We start from the raw sequence: 16278 nt of genomic DNA, 5'->3' as shown, positions 1-16278 counted from the left end.
TAATACATAATAAAACCTGCTATAAAATCAGTCCCGATACAATGATAGTTTAATAAGCTCAATTTTTGTTAACAATGACTTTATATATTATAGAATTGATACACAGAGTTCTACCAGCACATACAATCATAAAACTGTTAATGCAAGAATAATAAATGAATTAGAAAACGACTGAGAAGAAAATACAAGCCCGTTAAATCCTTACCAGGGGAAGAAATTAATGCTGAAGGATTATACTTAGTTTACCTTAAATCATTATTGGGTATATGTACACATACACCAAATTGAAATATGTAATCATATTGTTGTCTAGGCCAATAGGTTCAATGTGAAAGCAGTTTTTAAACTGGTAATGCTACCTTGCAATTATATAACTACAGATTTAAAAAAAATCAGTACGTAAATATATACATAATAAAGAGATATACTTAGGTTTGCTCTTTCCTTTCGTACAGTGCTGAATTCCTAGGCAGAGTAAAATATATATTGAATAAGACAGACTATTGGAACATGGATGGTACTCCAAGTTTCGTGCCTTACAATCGACCATCTGGCAACTGATAGCATTCTTAAAAGTACATGATTACTCTACAACCTTAGTACAAATACGCTCAAAAAAACACTTAACTAATACAATAAGAATAGACCAGTTCATAGTTAGCACATGGTTCAGAAAACCCCAAAATCCCCAGATCTTTTACACTTAGGTAAATCCCACTTTGTGCCGTTTGGAATAATCCAGCTAAAGTCATGAAGGTGATTCTTTGTTTACCCTCTTCTAAGGATTACCTACACCTGTGTTCAATAGAATGTATCAAACGTGCCTGAATGAATACTGATTACATAGCTTTTGTGAACATGTATCTAGTAAAATTTTCAGTGGGTTTTGGATAAAATAATACTTGATGTACATAAAAGGGAAGAAGTGTATACCAATAACATAATTGGTGTTATGTTCCCCCAAAAGGCGCAATATTGGCTTTCGTAAAGGATCCAAATATGTTGTGTTTACACCTGACAGACGAATTCCGTTTAAGAAGGGAGTATCAGGTGTCACCGTTGATTTTAATTCAAGGCATATTTCGTTAAAATACTGTAATTTCAACGTATGGCAACGAAGAAAATAGTGTTACAAGTAAAGGGAAGGGAATAGGTAGATTTTGCCTGGTTATATTAAGATTAATATTTTGTTTAATGCTTAGTAAGAAGGTTTTTTTTCGTCAGAGAACAAGACATAGCGATAAGAAGCAGAGACTTGATGGATTGTAGTAGTTACCAAGGAGTTGCCAAAAGGCAAACAGCCCCAGCATCTTCAGAATGACCACAGTTGTTAGTTCCAAACGCCAGATGTGGACAGTCAGCTAAGTCGGTCTCTTCTCCTGAGCACCTCACATCATCAAGCCAGATACTGCCCGAACCTTGGCCGAACCGAGCCGAGCCTGGTGCCTCGGATGCCCCATCGTAGCCCAGCATTCTGCAGACAACGCCGGCATCCTCCAGACCCCAATAGTCGTCACAGACAGTTCCCCATCGTCCACCGTGCAGGAGTTCGACTCTCCCCTCGTTGATAGAACTGCCACCAACCAATCGAACAGGAGTCGGTGTTTCTGTTGATGTAGCAAAGTATTACACAAGAATGATAAAGACGAGTAAATAATGTAACACGTTTTGGAGAAGAAAAAAATCAGACTAGACGAATTGCATATTTATAAAAGAAGCCCCCTTTTTGTAAAGGCGAATATCTAGTTTTAATTCAAAGTATGGTTTGCTTAAATACGGTGCAATGAAGACAACCGTGCTAGAATTAAGGAAGTGGAATATCTAAATTTGCCTGGTTCAGTCTTAGATTTCTTTTAATGCTCAGTAAGCTCAGTAAGCTGATTACGTTAGAGAACGAGACAAATTGTAAAGTTGCAAAGCCTTGATGGATTGTTATATTAACCTGTTAAAGAGCAGACGGCTCCTGCATCTTCATGATGGACACAGTTGTGAGTTCCAAACGCCGGATGTGGACAGTCAGCTAAGTCGGTCTCTTCTCCTGAGCACATCACATCATCAAGCCAGATACTACCCGAACCTTGCCCGAACCGAGCTGAGCCTGGTGCATCGGACGCCCCACCAAAGCCCAGCATTCTGCAGACAACGCCGGCATCATCCAGACCCCAATAGTCATCACAAACAGTTCCCCATTGTCCACCGTACAGAATTTCAACTCGTCCTTCGTTGTCAGAGCTGCCATCAACCAAACGAACAGTGGGCGCCGACGTTCCTGTTGATGTAGCAAATTATTTCACCGGAATGGCAAAGAGGGGTATTTTTTAGGACGTTGTTGACGTTTTAGTGCAAAATAATAATGTTCCTTCAAGAAAGAGGATGAAACATTAATTAATAAAACAGGTTCTGGAGATGTGTTTGTTTGGGGGGGGGGGGGCGGGCTAGACGAATTGCATTTTCATCAAAGAAGCCGACTTATTCTTGAAACGAAGATGAAGTTTTAATTAAAAGTATATTTTGATCAAGTCCGGTGCATTTACAAAAATGGCACTGATGAAAATAGTGCTAGAATTAAGGAAGTGGATTATGTACATTTGCCTGGTTCAGTTTTAGATAATATTTTTGTAATGCTTAGTAAGCAAAGTAAGCAAATTTCGTCAGATGCCAAGACATATCGTTAAGTAGCAAAGCCTTGATGGATTGTAGTATTTACCTGAAAAAGAGCAGACGGCCCCTGCATCTTCAGAATGAGCACAGTTGTTAGTTCCAAACGGCCGATGCGGACAGTCAGCTAAGTCGGTCTCTATTCCCGAGCACATCACATCATCAAGCCAGATAGGACCCGAACCTTGGCCGAACCGAGCTGAGCCTGGTGCCTCGGATGCCCCATCATACCCCATCATCCTGCAGGCAACGCCGGCATCCTCTGGACCCCAGTAGTCGTCACAGACAGTTCCCCATTGTTCATTGTACAGGACTTCAACTCTCCCCTCGTTGATAGAACTTCCACCAACCAATCGAACGGAGGGCATCGCCGTTTCTGTTAATGTAGCAAATTATTTCACCAAGAGAAACATTTGTTACGATTTTGGGGACCTTTAGTGCAAGATAACACCGTTTCCTCCAGAAAGATAATAAAACGGTAATTAATGTTTCCGGCTTTGGACGAAAATAGCGTTGTGGTTCATGGTGGTTAGTCTAGATCAATGGAATTACAATGAATTGTGTAACTAGTAACCAAATTGGTCTCAGGTCTCACCCCAAAAAATGCGCGATATATGGTTTCGTAAAAGATTTGGATACGTCCTTTATATTTTATGCTTCCACGTATAAACGTATATTGCTTATAGAGAAGAAGTTGTTGCGGACTCATTTCAATCGACCTCTACTCGGCCCCCGGTCTTGGTGCTGCCTTCGAAGAACCGTATATCATTGATGGTACAGAATGGCGAAGATTTCGGCGTTGTTCGATCTGATTACAGAAGGTCGCATGCAATACTGTAAGATATGGCAAGTTCAGTACGGTAAAAATGTCGCCAAAATACTTCTTCTTTGGTTCGCTTTGTACCGCAATGGTTTCAAGAAAAGGTAAATGCTCTAGAGATATCTGCTGCAGCATAAACTCAAGGTTCTAAACCGCGAATATTTTAACAACAGGCATGCTCGATAGGCTTTTCACTCAAGCTCTGATGACTTGAATCCGATGGATGGGGAAATATTATCTGTAAATCGCTTTGAGCCGGAAGCGCGATATAAATCAAGATTATTGTCATTATCCCTATTATTTTATTATTATCATTATTACTATTATCATAATCATTACCTATGGTATAACATATGACTCCTGCATCTTCAGTGTGGCCACAGTTGTGTTGTCTAAAAGGTGGGTGTGAACAATCAGTCAGAGTGGCTTCTTCCCCTGTGCACATGACATCATCCAGAAGAATAGGACCCGAACCTTCTCCAAATTGGGCGAAGCCAGGAGCGTCAGACGCCCCATCGAATCCAAGCATTCTGCAAACTACAGTGGCATCGTCCAAATCCCATGAGTCATCGCAGATGGTTCCCCACTCGCCATCGAGTTCAATCTCTACCCTTCCCTCCAAATCGCTGCCTCCACCTACCAAACGCACTAATTGTTCTATGAGACGGGAAAGTAAATTGTTAGAAGGTTGTATTATCTTCTGTATATAAACAATATTCGTAAATTTCCCCTTTTTTATTTTCATTTTTTACCTCTCCTTATTTTTGTTAAGGCTACTGCTTCAAAATCAACGTGCAAATTGAAAGCATCGGGCTTTAGGATATGATCAAATTGAATTACGAGGGAGTGCTTTCTAAAAGGAGCCGATCTTATCTTCCGATTTCGTGAACTTCTAATTCTACGCTTTTCACTGAAAAAAAATATCATAGTTTATACAATAAAATAGGTCAAAACATTAGCAAGCAAAGGGCACATTTGTATTAGCCCCATGTCAAATGAGGTTCTAGGGGGATGGTTGTCCTCTGGAGTAGTTGTCCTCGGGATAGTTGACCTAGGGGTTAGTCGTCTGGGGGTAGTGGTCTGGGGGTAGTTGTCTCGGGGGATAGTCGTCCTAGAGGGTAGTTGCCCTAGGGGGTAGTTGTCCTAGGGGGGAGTTGACTGGAGGTGGTTATTCGGGGGTGGATGCCCAGGAGGTAGGTGTTCATATGCTCAAATGAACTATTGAATATATATCAGAACGCTGGCTTCTTAACCTTCAAATTCATTGCCATTGCTGCTATCTTGCTAAGACTGAACACACTAAAAACATGGGACAGTGCTCTATTACCCTCTTCATGTAAGTGAATGTTGACTACATGACTTTATTACAATACCTCATAAAATCTTTCCCCAATTCAAATGAGAAGCCATTTTAATAGTCATTTTTCTTTCCGAGGGCATATATTGTAAATGAGAAATAATGTTCAAATTAGGCGACAGTAATCAGTCATCCTAATGTTCACAAGATTCCCAATGTGATGGGCAATGCTATCAAAACTGCTTAATTTAATTGTTTGAAAGGCTTTGCATTTTATTTTAGGGGGAGTGAATTATGTCTAAATGACTATACCTTGGGTAAGACAAATGACTCCGGCATCTTCGTAATGAGCACAGTTGTTGTCTCCAAATTCCGGGTGATGACAGTCCGCCAGGTTTTCTTCGTCCCCTGAGCACAGCACATCATCGAGCCAGATACGACCAGAACCCGCTCCAAATAGGGCAGAGCCAGGGGCTCCAGAAGCTCCAGGAAAACCCAACATTCTGCAGACCACGCTGGCATCGTCCACGTCCCACGAATCATCACAGACAGTTCCCCATTCTCCGTTGTAAAGAACCTCAACGGTTCCCTCGGTACCATCGCTTCCGAATAGGCGAACTTCAACAGATGGCGGAGCTTGTGTTGGTAGACCTACATCATATATATTTTTTTTAAAGACAGACAAAAAAGAAGAACAAATGATTTGCATAGCCCTCTCACAAAACTGGTTTCACAGCACTTTACTTGTTATAAAGGTCGGGAAAATCAGTAATGTCTTTATATGATTTTTAAGGCTGTCTAGTGTGGGTGCTGTACAAATGTTCAGGGGCAGCTGATTCCAGAGGCGTGGTGCATAATAATGTAAACATATTGTCCTTTATCACTGTGGATCTTTTCATACATCTGTTTCACTCCCATCCCCAACACCATTTGCCTTTCTGTAGAAATCATTAGGTTATATAAAGGATTACCACGCCTTCGAGCTCAGCTTATGTGGCTATCCTTCTTTATGATAATCTTTTATTAGTATTACGATGTTAGTTTTTAACGTTTATGATGTCTATATTATAAAATTTGTTTATGATCATGATGCATCTTGTAATTAGTTTGCAATTTTTAAAAACGAGCATAAAGAAAGGAAAAAAACCTCAAAGTCATTCTTGGCGTGCATTACGTAGGGGATATCTTGGTGGAGAGAATTAAGTGTGGCGACATTGTGGACTACACTCTCCCCTCCTTCTTATTACCTTCTCCAACAGCACTAGTTGTTGCTTCAGGTTGTGGGTAACCATTAGTTGTCGCAGAGGGCGGGGTACATCTGTCGGAGCTGTCACAGACGCAGATACTGGTCTCAAGGTCCTCGAACGATAGCCCTAATCCAGGTGGAACCAACGTATTCGGGTCAATTTGACTTGTGAAGGCTGCGGTGATGGCTTCTCCCGCGCAGGTGTCTCCGGATGGAAGGAAACCAGCGAAAGGAGGTGCGCATTCGCGAGCCATCTGCATCACCGTAAGTGGACCTATGGTTACAGTTGAACCAAGAATGAAGGACATAAATGAATAAGTTGCGGCTCAGCTCTATATCGAAGACTAAGACTAAGACTAAGGGATAAGGGATACATAATGCATTGGCTCTGTAAGGCATGTGGGTTTAAAGGCCCACTGCACTACTTGTAGCTACTTGCGCCCTCTATATAACAAACCATGCCTAATCGGTGACCATTGGTCCCCCATGATCCTCTTTTTCTTATGTTAACTGAGAGCTGAGTTGATGAGATAACCACCTGTCCAGTGACCTTGCAGGGCAGTCTAATCTCTCCTGTAAACTATGGCAGATACGCTTTAAGACACATTAATTTCCTGCGGAAGGGGGGGGGGGGGCTCAGTAGCCGTTGTAAGTAAATGGTCGGTACGACAGGTTTAACTCTTTGATTCAGGTTAAAACAGGAATTATCAAAGTGATTTGTTAGTAGTAATTCATAAACAAACTTAATATCAAGTCTTATAATATGTTCGTTAATGTGAGTCACTTTTAATCATTTGACCGAATTGTCGGTAACAAACTTGTTGAATTGAGAAGAAGGATATTTGTGAATGGTAATTTAATTATTTCCTTGTTCTCTTACCCTCTTCGGGACTCAAGATCAAGCATAAGGGGCACGAACAAGAAATTTTGATTGAGAGGATAAATCCGTTTTCATTAAACGGTGTAACAACCCTGACGCACGAGGAGGCACACGTAGGACTACATCAGTGACGCAGTGACGCAGTCTTTGACGCACCAAGTAAAAGATACACCGTACACTCATTGATTCAAACCTGATCTGTGCTGACAATGTACTATAAACTTACTGACGTACGAGCTAAGGAAAACAGAATAATTATATTATATATGGTAATGACGCAATCGAAAAAACGCCTTGTGTGCAACGGGCATTATGTTCTTACCAGCGTCACGACTAAAGTGCATCATCATCGTCGTCGTCATACAACTAGTGACGCCTTCATCACATACCATCTCACCAGGGTTCGAACAAGGTATTTGACTCGGGTCCACGGGCAATGGGAAGGTTGGGTCTCGAGAAATTAGCTCGGAGCATATCGTACAGGTAATAGCAGATCCTACATTTGGGATAAACATACCAAGTATGAGCATACTGAGAAGAAAGACAAGTGCAGGATCGGGTTTTTCCTTCATCTCTTTTTTTTTCTTTTTCTTCTTCTTCCTCTTCTTCTTCTTCTTCTTCTTCTTCTTCTTCTTCTTCTTCTGCTTCTTCTTCTTCTTCTTCTACTTCTTCTTCTTCTACTTCTTCTCCTTTTTCTTTATATTCTTCTTCTCCTTAACCACTGCTTCTTTCAATGGTACCTTCTTCTTTCCATTCTACTTCTTTATTTTCTTCTTCCCTTTTTCATCCACTGTTTTCTCCTCTTTTTCTTCTTCTACTTCTGTTATTCTTCTTCTTCTTCTTCTACTACGAATGACACTACTAATACTATTTCCACTACTATTACTTCTACATTAATCTTCATTCACCACAATCCACCAATTTGTGAAGCGAATGGGCACCTGGCAGGAATTGGTTACTTTAAATCCTCTAGCGCTGTAACGAAAGCCGTGCTTAAACCCAGGTTATACTAATGGAGCACCAGGATTTACATTGTGCCAGAAATGAGCAATAAACCAGATTCTACTATAAATATTTCAAAAGTACCTGATGACCAAGCTTAGGAGGCTTTTATTACAGTAAAAAGAACTACAGAGGTGATATGATTTTAAAAATAAAATATGTTAGTATTTCATTGTAAGTAAATAACGATGATGGTGTATGAATTACAGTTTGTTAATCATCACGATTTACCTTGTAATTAGTTTGTAACTCTGGAAAAAGACCGTGAAGAAAAAAGAAGGAAACAAAATAAAACCTCCTCTAAACCGAATATGAAGTGACCCAGCCTGGTCGCACTGAGCGTATAAAATCGGGGATTAGGTCATCCTTGGCTTGCGATAAGTAGGGAATATCTTGGTGGAGAGTTTTAAGAATAAAAAAGGCGACATTCTGGACTACACTTCTCACTCCTTCTTATTACCTTGTGGTTGTGGGTTACCAATGGTTGCCGCAGAGGGCGGGGTACATCTGTCGGAGCTGTCACAGACGCAGATACTGGCCTCAAAGTCCTCGAACGTCAGCCCAAGTCCAGGTGGAAACAACGTAGTCGGGTCAATTTGACTTGTGATGGCTGCGGTAGTGGCTTCGTCCGCGCAGGTGTCTCCAGATGGAAGGAAACCAGCGAAAGGAAATCCGCATTCGCGAGCCTGCTGCATCACCGTAAGTGGACCTATGGTTACACCAAGAATGAATGACAAAAATGAATTATTTGCGGCTCAGCTCTATATCGATGGCCGCTATTCGCGCCCAGATGAAGACTAAGGGATACATAATGCATTGTGACCTTTACATAGTAAGTTTACGACACAGTTATTTTCCGGGGGGGGGGGTCCAGTAGCCGGTGTAAGTATATGGTCGGTAAGACAGGTTTAACTCTTTAATTCAGGTTAAAAACAGGAATTATCAGAGTGATTTGTTAGAGGTTATTCATAAAATAACTCAATATCAACTCTCAAAATATGTTCGTTAATGTGAGCCACTATTAATCATTTGGCCAAATTGTCGGTAATGAACTTGTTGAATTACGAAGAAAAGGGTATATGTTAATGGCAATTTAATTATTTCCATGTTCTCTTACCCTCTTCGGGACTCCAGATCAAGCATAAGAGGCACGAACAAGAAAATCTTGATTGAGAGGATACATCCATTTGCATTAAACGATGTAACAACCCTGACACACGAGGGGGCACACGTAGGACTACGTCAGTGACGCAGTGATGCAGTTTTTGACGCACCAAGTAAAAGAGACAGTACCCACATTGATTCAAACCTGATCTGTGCAGACAATGTACTATAAACTTACTGACGTACGAGCTAAGGAAAACAGAATAATTATATTATATATGGTAATGACGCAATCGAAAAAACGCCTTGTGTGCAACGGGCATTATGTTCTTACCAGCGTCACGACTAAAGTGCATCGTCATCGTCGTCGTCATACAGCTAGTGACGCCTTCATCACACACCATCTCACCAGGGTTCGAACAAGGTATTTGACTCGGGTCCACGGGTATTGGGAAGGTTGGGTCTCGAGAAATTAGCTCGGAGCATATCGTACAGGTAATACCAGATCCTACATTTGGGATAAACATACCAAGTATGAGCATACTGAGAAGAAAGACAAGTGCAGGATCGGGTTTTTCCTTCATCTCTTTTTTTTTCTTTTTCTTCTTCTTCCTCTTCTTCTTTTTCTTCTTCTTCTTCTTCTTCTTCTTCTGCTTCTTCTTCTTCTTCTACTTCTTCTTCTTCTACTTCTTCTCCTTTTTCTTTATATTCTTCTTCTCCTTAACCACTGCTTCTTTCAATGGTACCTTCTTCTTTCCATTCTACTTTTTTATTTTCTTCTTCCCTTTTTCATCCACTGTTTTCTCCTCTTTTTCTTCTTCTACTTCTGTTACTCTTCTTCTTCTACTACTACGAATGACACTACTAATACTATTTCGACTACTATTAATTCTACATTAATCTTCATTCGCCACAATCCACCAATTTGTGAAGCGAATGGGCACCTGGCAGGAATTGGTTACTTTAAATCCTCTAGCGCTGTAACGAAAGCCATGCTTAAACCCAGGTTATACTAATGGAGCACCAGGATTTACATTGTGCCAGAAAAGAGCAATAAACCAGATTCTACTATAAATATTTCAAAAGTACCTGATGATCAAGGTTAGGAGACTTTTATTACAGTAAAAAGAACTACAGAGGTGATATGATTTAAAAAATAAAATATGTTAGTATTTCATTGTAAGTATATAACGATGATGGTGTATGAATTACAGTTTGTTAAGCATCACGATTTACCTTGTAATTAGTTTGTAACTTTGGAAAAAGACCGTGAAGAAAAAAGAAGGGAACAAAATAAAACCTCCTCTAAACCGAATATGAAGTGACCCAGCCTGGTCGCACTGGGCGTATTAAATCGGGGATCAGGTCATCCTTGGCTTGCGACAAGTAGGGAATATCTTGGTGGAGAGTTTTAAGAATAAAAAAGGCGACATTCTGGACTACACTTCTCACTCCTTCTTAATACCTTGTGGTTGTGGGTTACCAATGGTTGCCGCAGAGGGCGGGGTACATCTGTCGGAGCTGTCACAACTGCAGATACTGGCCTCAAAGTCCTCAAACGTCAGCCCAAGTCCAGGTGGAACCATCGTAGTCGGGTCAATTTGACTTGTGATGGCTGCGGTGGTGGCTTCATCCGCGCAGGTGTCTCCAGATGGAAGGAAACCAGCGAAAGGAGGTCCGCATTCGCGAGCCTCCTGCATCACCGTAAGTGGACCTATGGTTACATTTGAACCAAGAATGAATGACAAAAATGAATAAGTTGCGGCTCAGCTCTATCTCGATGGCCGCTATTCGCGCCCAGATGAAGACTAAGGGATACATAATGCATTGTGACCTTTACATAGTAAGTTAACGACCCAGTTATTTTCCGGGGGGGGGGGGGAGTCCAGTATCCGGTGTAAGTAAATGGTCGGTAAGACAGGTTTAACTCTGTAATTCAGGTTAAAAACAGGAATTATCAGAGTGATTTGTTAGTGGTAATTCATAAAATAACTCAATATCAAGTCTTAAAATATGTTCATTAATGTTAGTCATTAATAAATATGTGGCCGAATTGTCGGTAACAAACAATTGTTCAATTGAGAAGAAAAAGGTGTGAATTAATGGTAATTTAATTAGTTCCATGTTCTCCTACCCCCTTCGGGACTCAAGATCAAGCATTAGGGGGACAAACAAGAAATGTTCTTACCAGCGTCACGAGTAAAGTGCGTTATTATTGTCGTGGTCATACAGCTAGTGACGTTTCCATCACACACCATCTCACCAGGGTGCGAACAAGGTATTAGACTGGGGTCCGCGGGCAGTTGGAAGGTTGGGTCTAGAGAAGTTACCTCGAAGCATTTTGTACAGGTAATGGCATATCCTGCATATGGGAGAAACATACCAAGTATGAGCTCACTAAGAGGATAGAAAAGTACAGGATTAGTTTTGTTTTCTTCTTCTTCTTCCTATTCTACTTCTTCATTTTCTTTTCCTCTTTGTCCTCTCCTCCTACTTTTTTGTTCTACTTCTAATTTTTGCTTTTTTTCTTATCATTATTATTCTATACCATTACTACTTCTATAACTGCTACAACAACAACTAGTAGTACTCTTACTATTTATTCTCCTTTTTATTCTCTTTTTCCTTTTTTCCTATTCTTGTTTGTCTTCTTTTTCTTCCTCGTCTTCATCTGTATGACTTTCCTTAACGGTTGAAAGAAATTCTAAATATTTTTAAGGCTCAAATTGACCGAAGTACGATATTTATAAAGTGGTCGTTTAGTTCATACAATGAAATGTTAAGTATACATACACATATTAAAACTAAAATAATACTCTTTAAAAATGTTGAATAATACAGAGCATAGATATAAAGTCAGGGTGTATTGTAGACGCGTTTTTGGTTCAGTAGAAATTCAGCTCGTAATGTAATTTATTATCGAAGAACAATACCTATATTCAGAAGAAAGTAGTTACATATTAATATTTTCAGGCCGATAGAGTGATAGATAGGAACATGAAATGTCGACTGCGCTGCAGTTTCTTATGACTCAAATATACATTGACTGTTTGAATTATATTGCTCCAATAGCAACATCATTATTTCAAACGGGCATATATTATCTGTCTTGAATTTGTATAAACAAAGAGTACAATAGACAAAATAATGGGCGACACAGGGGACAGGTTATAATGATTTAGCTCCATTAAGAAATCATATTTCTTTCCTTAATTAAAAAAAAATTGCAGTGACTAGTGACTTTTAGATATGCTATTCATATCATTCTATAATTTATAATGTATCAAGTGACATAACAGATGATTATTTAGTTAATAAATTAACTCACTTATTGTGCAATTTCTACTTCTAGACTGTTACACCTCTGCCTCCGTATCGCTGTTTCTTTTCACTTTTTTTTTTTGCATCGTCTCCCCCTTCTATTTCTCTCTCTCTCTTTCTCTCTCTCTCTCTGTATCGCGTTGTATCCTTCATATTATTGAATAACTTTGATATAATTATAGATTTGTAAGATATTTTCTTTCGAGAATTTACAAATTCAGTCTTTAGACTATTTTTAAGAAATACCATTTCGATACATTACAATACAGTAAATCATTCATGTTATTGGTAAGTCTATGTCGTATAAAGGTTTCATTTCTTCAGACACATTTCAAATCACGTGTTGCTACATGGATAAACACTGTCATCGATGACACAAGCTTTCCGTTATTAAAAACCAATTTTGATTCATATTTTTGATAATTATGTAAGATTACGAGATTTGTTTATTTACCATTTTCAAACATTCATGTATATGTACCCACAAAGAAGTCCATTTCATAACACTAGTACACTGACAGAGGCAAAATTGCAAAGTGGTAGAGCAATAGACTCCTAGGTGGGATGTCCCGGGTTATGAAGCAAGTTGATGCGCTAGTGCCCTTTGGTTAGACATTAATCCTCATTACCAAGTCCCTCGGAGAGGACTTAAGCCGTCGTTCCCCTTGTTACTTACTTATAGTCATACACATGCTTTGGTAGCAGTCTGGTTAAACCAGCCAGCCATCCAACCAATTATCATCCACACACTTCAGATGGAATTGTTTCAAAAATCTGAGAACAAAACATTTCAACACTGTATATTATGTTACTGTGAAATTGTTGATGTTATGATTTTAAAGAACATTATAATGTACTGAACAGCTGTGGGCTTGTTAGGATGGTAAAGTAAAGATGAGAAAGATAAAGTTGTAAGTATTTGTCTACCATTAGGCCTATCATTAAGCATGTATTTAATTTTTACCGTGAAACTTGCTTATATATTTTTTTTTAAATACTAATGTTCGTTTTGTCCTTTTTTTCTTCATCTTCCCTTCTAATACTTTTAGTTCTTCGTTTTATTTCTGGTCCCAATGGAAGACCAGCTGCACTATGCAAGTGCAACCAAAAATTGGCTATCCTGTCGTCTGTTTATCTGTTTTTGACTATTTCGTTGTAAATTCTTTCATTCTTAATACAATTTCTTCAATTTAATGGCACGTAAGGTTTCTCAATATGTAAACTGTATATCATGTATAATAATCTATTTTTTTAAGAATTGTGTTATTTTTGTATTATCTTTTGTATCATTATTTGTTTTATATGACGGAAATTAAAACAAACAAACTAAGTAAACTGAGCATCTCAAACTTACCAGAGGCTACGTAAGCCGTCAGGATGGAAAGCAGCAGGAGGGTCTTCATCTCCTTCTGATATGATCAGTTTCGCCTTCGAAGTCTGGATTTGGAACCCCTCGTCCAAAGAATCTTGTACACTTTCGGATATCTCCTTCGGTTGGTGAACGGCGCGAAGTGAGTGACGCGATTCGAAGGTGCGGTGGTATATAACAACTTTAATTCGCTGCGCATGATAGTGATAAACTTGCATCGACTTTCCTACATACGAAATCGAAACCGAAATTGAAACTCCGCCCCAAAACAGTGACCTAGTTACGGGGGAGACAAGGGCACTCAGCCCCATATAGAATAACGAGGGGGAAATTGAGAAAAAGAGCCCCCTCAATGGCTGGACTCGCCTTCCGCCACTTAACTTTTACATGGCCCCGGCCCCCCCCCCCCCCCACTCAGTGTTATTTAGGGTACGCATATGCTCGTACCCTCTTTTTGAAAGCACCCCCTATCTGAGGACTGCTAACATTTCCTAACCCCCCTTTCGCGGGCTTTTTGCGGGCTTTTCCTGCCTTGGAGACCCCCCTAAATCAGGAAAAATGCTCAATGTACCCCCCTAAATTCGGAATTATTTCTCTGGAGTCCAAAGAGATGAGAGAAAAAAATGAAAAACACCCCCTTTTTAAAGAAATCTCCGGGTGAAAAGTCAAATACACCCCTTTTTTTACAATTCTCGGGCCGGACTTTGTCGCACGAAAAGTACCCTTTACCGGACATTTTGGCAACACGCATGCGGTCATTCCGACCTCTGAGTGGGGGGGCCGGGTACATGGCATCATCTTATTGGAGGATAATGTCGAACCAATCAAAACCCTCTAGCTTTCCAGGTAGTTTTGCAGTTTCAAACCCGTGTCGGTCGTTGTGATTAACAGTCCCAGTGTCTCTGGCAGATGCAGGCACACTTCAAGGCTTTGTGGAAGTGTACTAAGTGCCAGATAAGAGTCTGTCCCTACAGATGACCCTGAAAGTCCCGCCGCGCCCCGGGAAGGTCAGGATGAAACTTGTAGCTGGGCCTATCGATGACAGTCGGGGGCGTGCAAGCAAGATTGTGCTTGTCTTGGTAAACATGATTTGTTGAAGATTATTAAGAAATAAGACAATTTTTTGATAAAACATGACCTAGTTGTTGGGATTTTTTCGCCAACACAGTTTCTCTTCTTACTTTAGAATTCTGTATGGACGTTGGTTAAATATTTTATAAAAATATGTATGCCGTAAAATGAAAACAAACCTCTCGTGTCTCCTTATAATAATAATACTAATAATGATAATATGTCTTGTTTACCCTGGGTAGCCACATCAGTATTAATATCGTTCTTCCTGTGGGACCTGCAATCATAGGATTATTGAAATTAATATTTGCTTAAATTTTCGTAGTTGGGCTGTGTTGTCAAGAAGGCATGAAAGCATTTCGAAATAGTTATGTGTGGCAATAAGCAGTTATTGCCTCGGGTGTGTATACATCTCATTTACACTTTATCGAGGATACCAAAATTGGTAAGGACATCATGCAATAGGATCCCTTCAACCACCGAAAGTCTATATCACGTCTCTGCTTCAACCGAACTTCAGAACGAAGGTCAGATTAATTCCAGGTTGATATGATTAATAACAAGATCAAGTGCGTACCCGCATGTATTCTGAGAGGTTTCGGAAGGAAAGTAAGGAGAGATAGAGAGAGTCCTTCCCGATTCATTACAAGCAGGGTGATCATTTACGGTGTGGTGGTTTAGGAGTGTCGTGGTCGAGTGGTTTAATTCACTTGACTGGAGATGTAAAGGTCAATGGTTCGAATCCCGACACGGCACTAATATCCTTTGGCAAGATATTAAACTGCATTTACTACTCTATACCGATGTGTTAAATGGGTACCCGGTAAGATGCGACCATCATAGTTGGACAAACAGTTTTTGAGCGTCAAGTATTAACGCCTGACTGGAATGCTTCCCAGAGTGTGGAAATTAAGCACACATGGGCAAAGGGGAAAAGAGGGAGAAAAGGGAGAAAGAAAGGGGAGATATATATATTGGAAGAGAGAAGGAAAGGGACAAGAAACAGGACAAACAATCATCAATCAATCAATCAATCAATCAATCAATCAATCAATTAATCAATCATTCATTCGATCAGTTAATCAATCAATTAAGCAATCATTCATTCGATCAGTTAATCAATCAATTAATCAATCAATCAACAAAACTATACACCAATCAGTCGACTAATTTACCATTTAATCGACGCACCGATAGACCAACGAAACAAATTATCAATCCATAAATCAATAAAACCAAAGAACTAATCAATTAATCAACCAAAGAATTTTAAATCAATTACTCAGTGAATCAATAGGTCAATCAACTAATCAAATAATTAACCAATCAACAGACTAACCAACTTACTAACCTGTCAACGTACCAACCAATTGATCAACCTTCCAACCGATCAATCAACCAACGAACCAATCAATTAATTAGCTAACCAATCAGCCAAACAATCATTCATCTAAACAATCATTCATCTAAACAATCATTCATCTAAACAATCATTCATCTAAACAATCAC

At 39.7% G+C, this 16278-nt stretch overlaps 1 protein-coding gene across 2 annotated transcripts; it reads right to left on the bottom strand.

Moving 5' to 3' along the window:
• LOC100889653 (deleted in malignant brain tumors 1 protein) lies at nucleotides 1-13884 on the bottom strand. 2 transcript variants are annotated; one of them, XM_030977922.1, is made up of 12 exons: nucleotides 13683-13884; nucleotides 11196-11369; nucleotides 10473-10721; nucleotides 9342-9515; nucleotides 8364-8612; nucleotides 7224-7397; nucleotides 6023-6295; nucleotides 5088-5426; nucleotides 3818-4135; nucleotides 2708-3034; nucleotides 1943-2269; nucleotides 1-1607 (listed from the first exon to the last, which is right to left on the bottom strand). In XM_030977922.1, exons 1-12 carry the CDS (start codon nucleotides 13729-13731, stop codon nucleotides 1273-1275), a joined length of 2988 nt encoding a protein of 995 aa, XP_030833782.1. In that variant the 5' UTR covers nucleotides 13732-13884; the 3' UTR covers nucleotides 1-1272. The 2 variants fall into 2 exon arrangements, with proteins under 2 accessions (XP_030833782.1, XP_030833783.1); XM_030977923.1 differs by lacking the exons at nucleotides 7224-7397; nucleotides 8364-8612.
• Between the last annotated feature and the right edge of the window lie 2394 nt (nucleotides 13885-16278).

This window comes from Strongylocentrotus purpuratus, unplaced genomic scaffold (assembly GCF_000002235.5).
Source record: "Strongylocentrotus purpuratus isolate Spur 01 unplaced genomic scaffold, Spur_5.0 spur5_scaffold_1, whole genome shotgun sequence".
Classification (NCBI taxonomy): Eukaryota; Metazoa; Echinodermata; class Echinoidea; order Camarodonta; family Strongylocentrotidae; genus Strongylocentrotus; species Strongylocentrotus purpuratus.
The sequence above is the reverse complement of the archived record's forward strand: the minus strand, read 5'-3'. Positions and strand labels throughout refer to the sequence as shown.

What these genes read in the sequence shown, in the direction of transcription:
- LOC100889653 (XM_030977922.1), bottom strand. Translation starts at nt 13,731, where the DNA reads ATGAAGACCCTCCTGCTGCTTTCCATCCTGACGGCTTACGTAGCCTCT. An exon ending in GCACTTTAGTCGTGACGCTG is followed by an intron (nt 6,296 to 7,223) that starts GTAAGAACATAA and finishes CTGTAACCATAG; the next exon opens with GTCCACTTACGGTGATGCAG. An exon ending in AGTCATATGTTATACCATAG is followed by an intron (nt 3,035 to 3,817) that starts GTAATGATTATG and finishes CTACATTAACAG; the next exon opens with AAACGGCGATGCCCTCCGTT.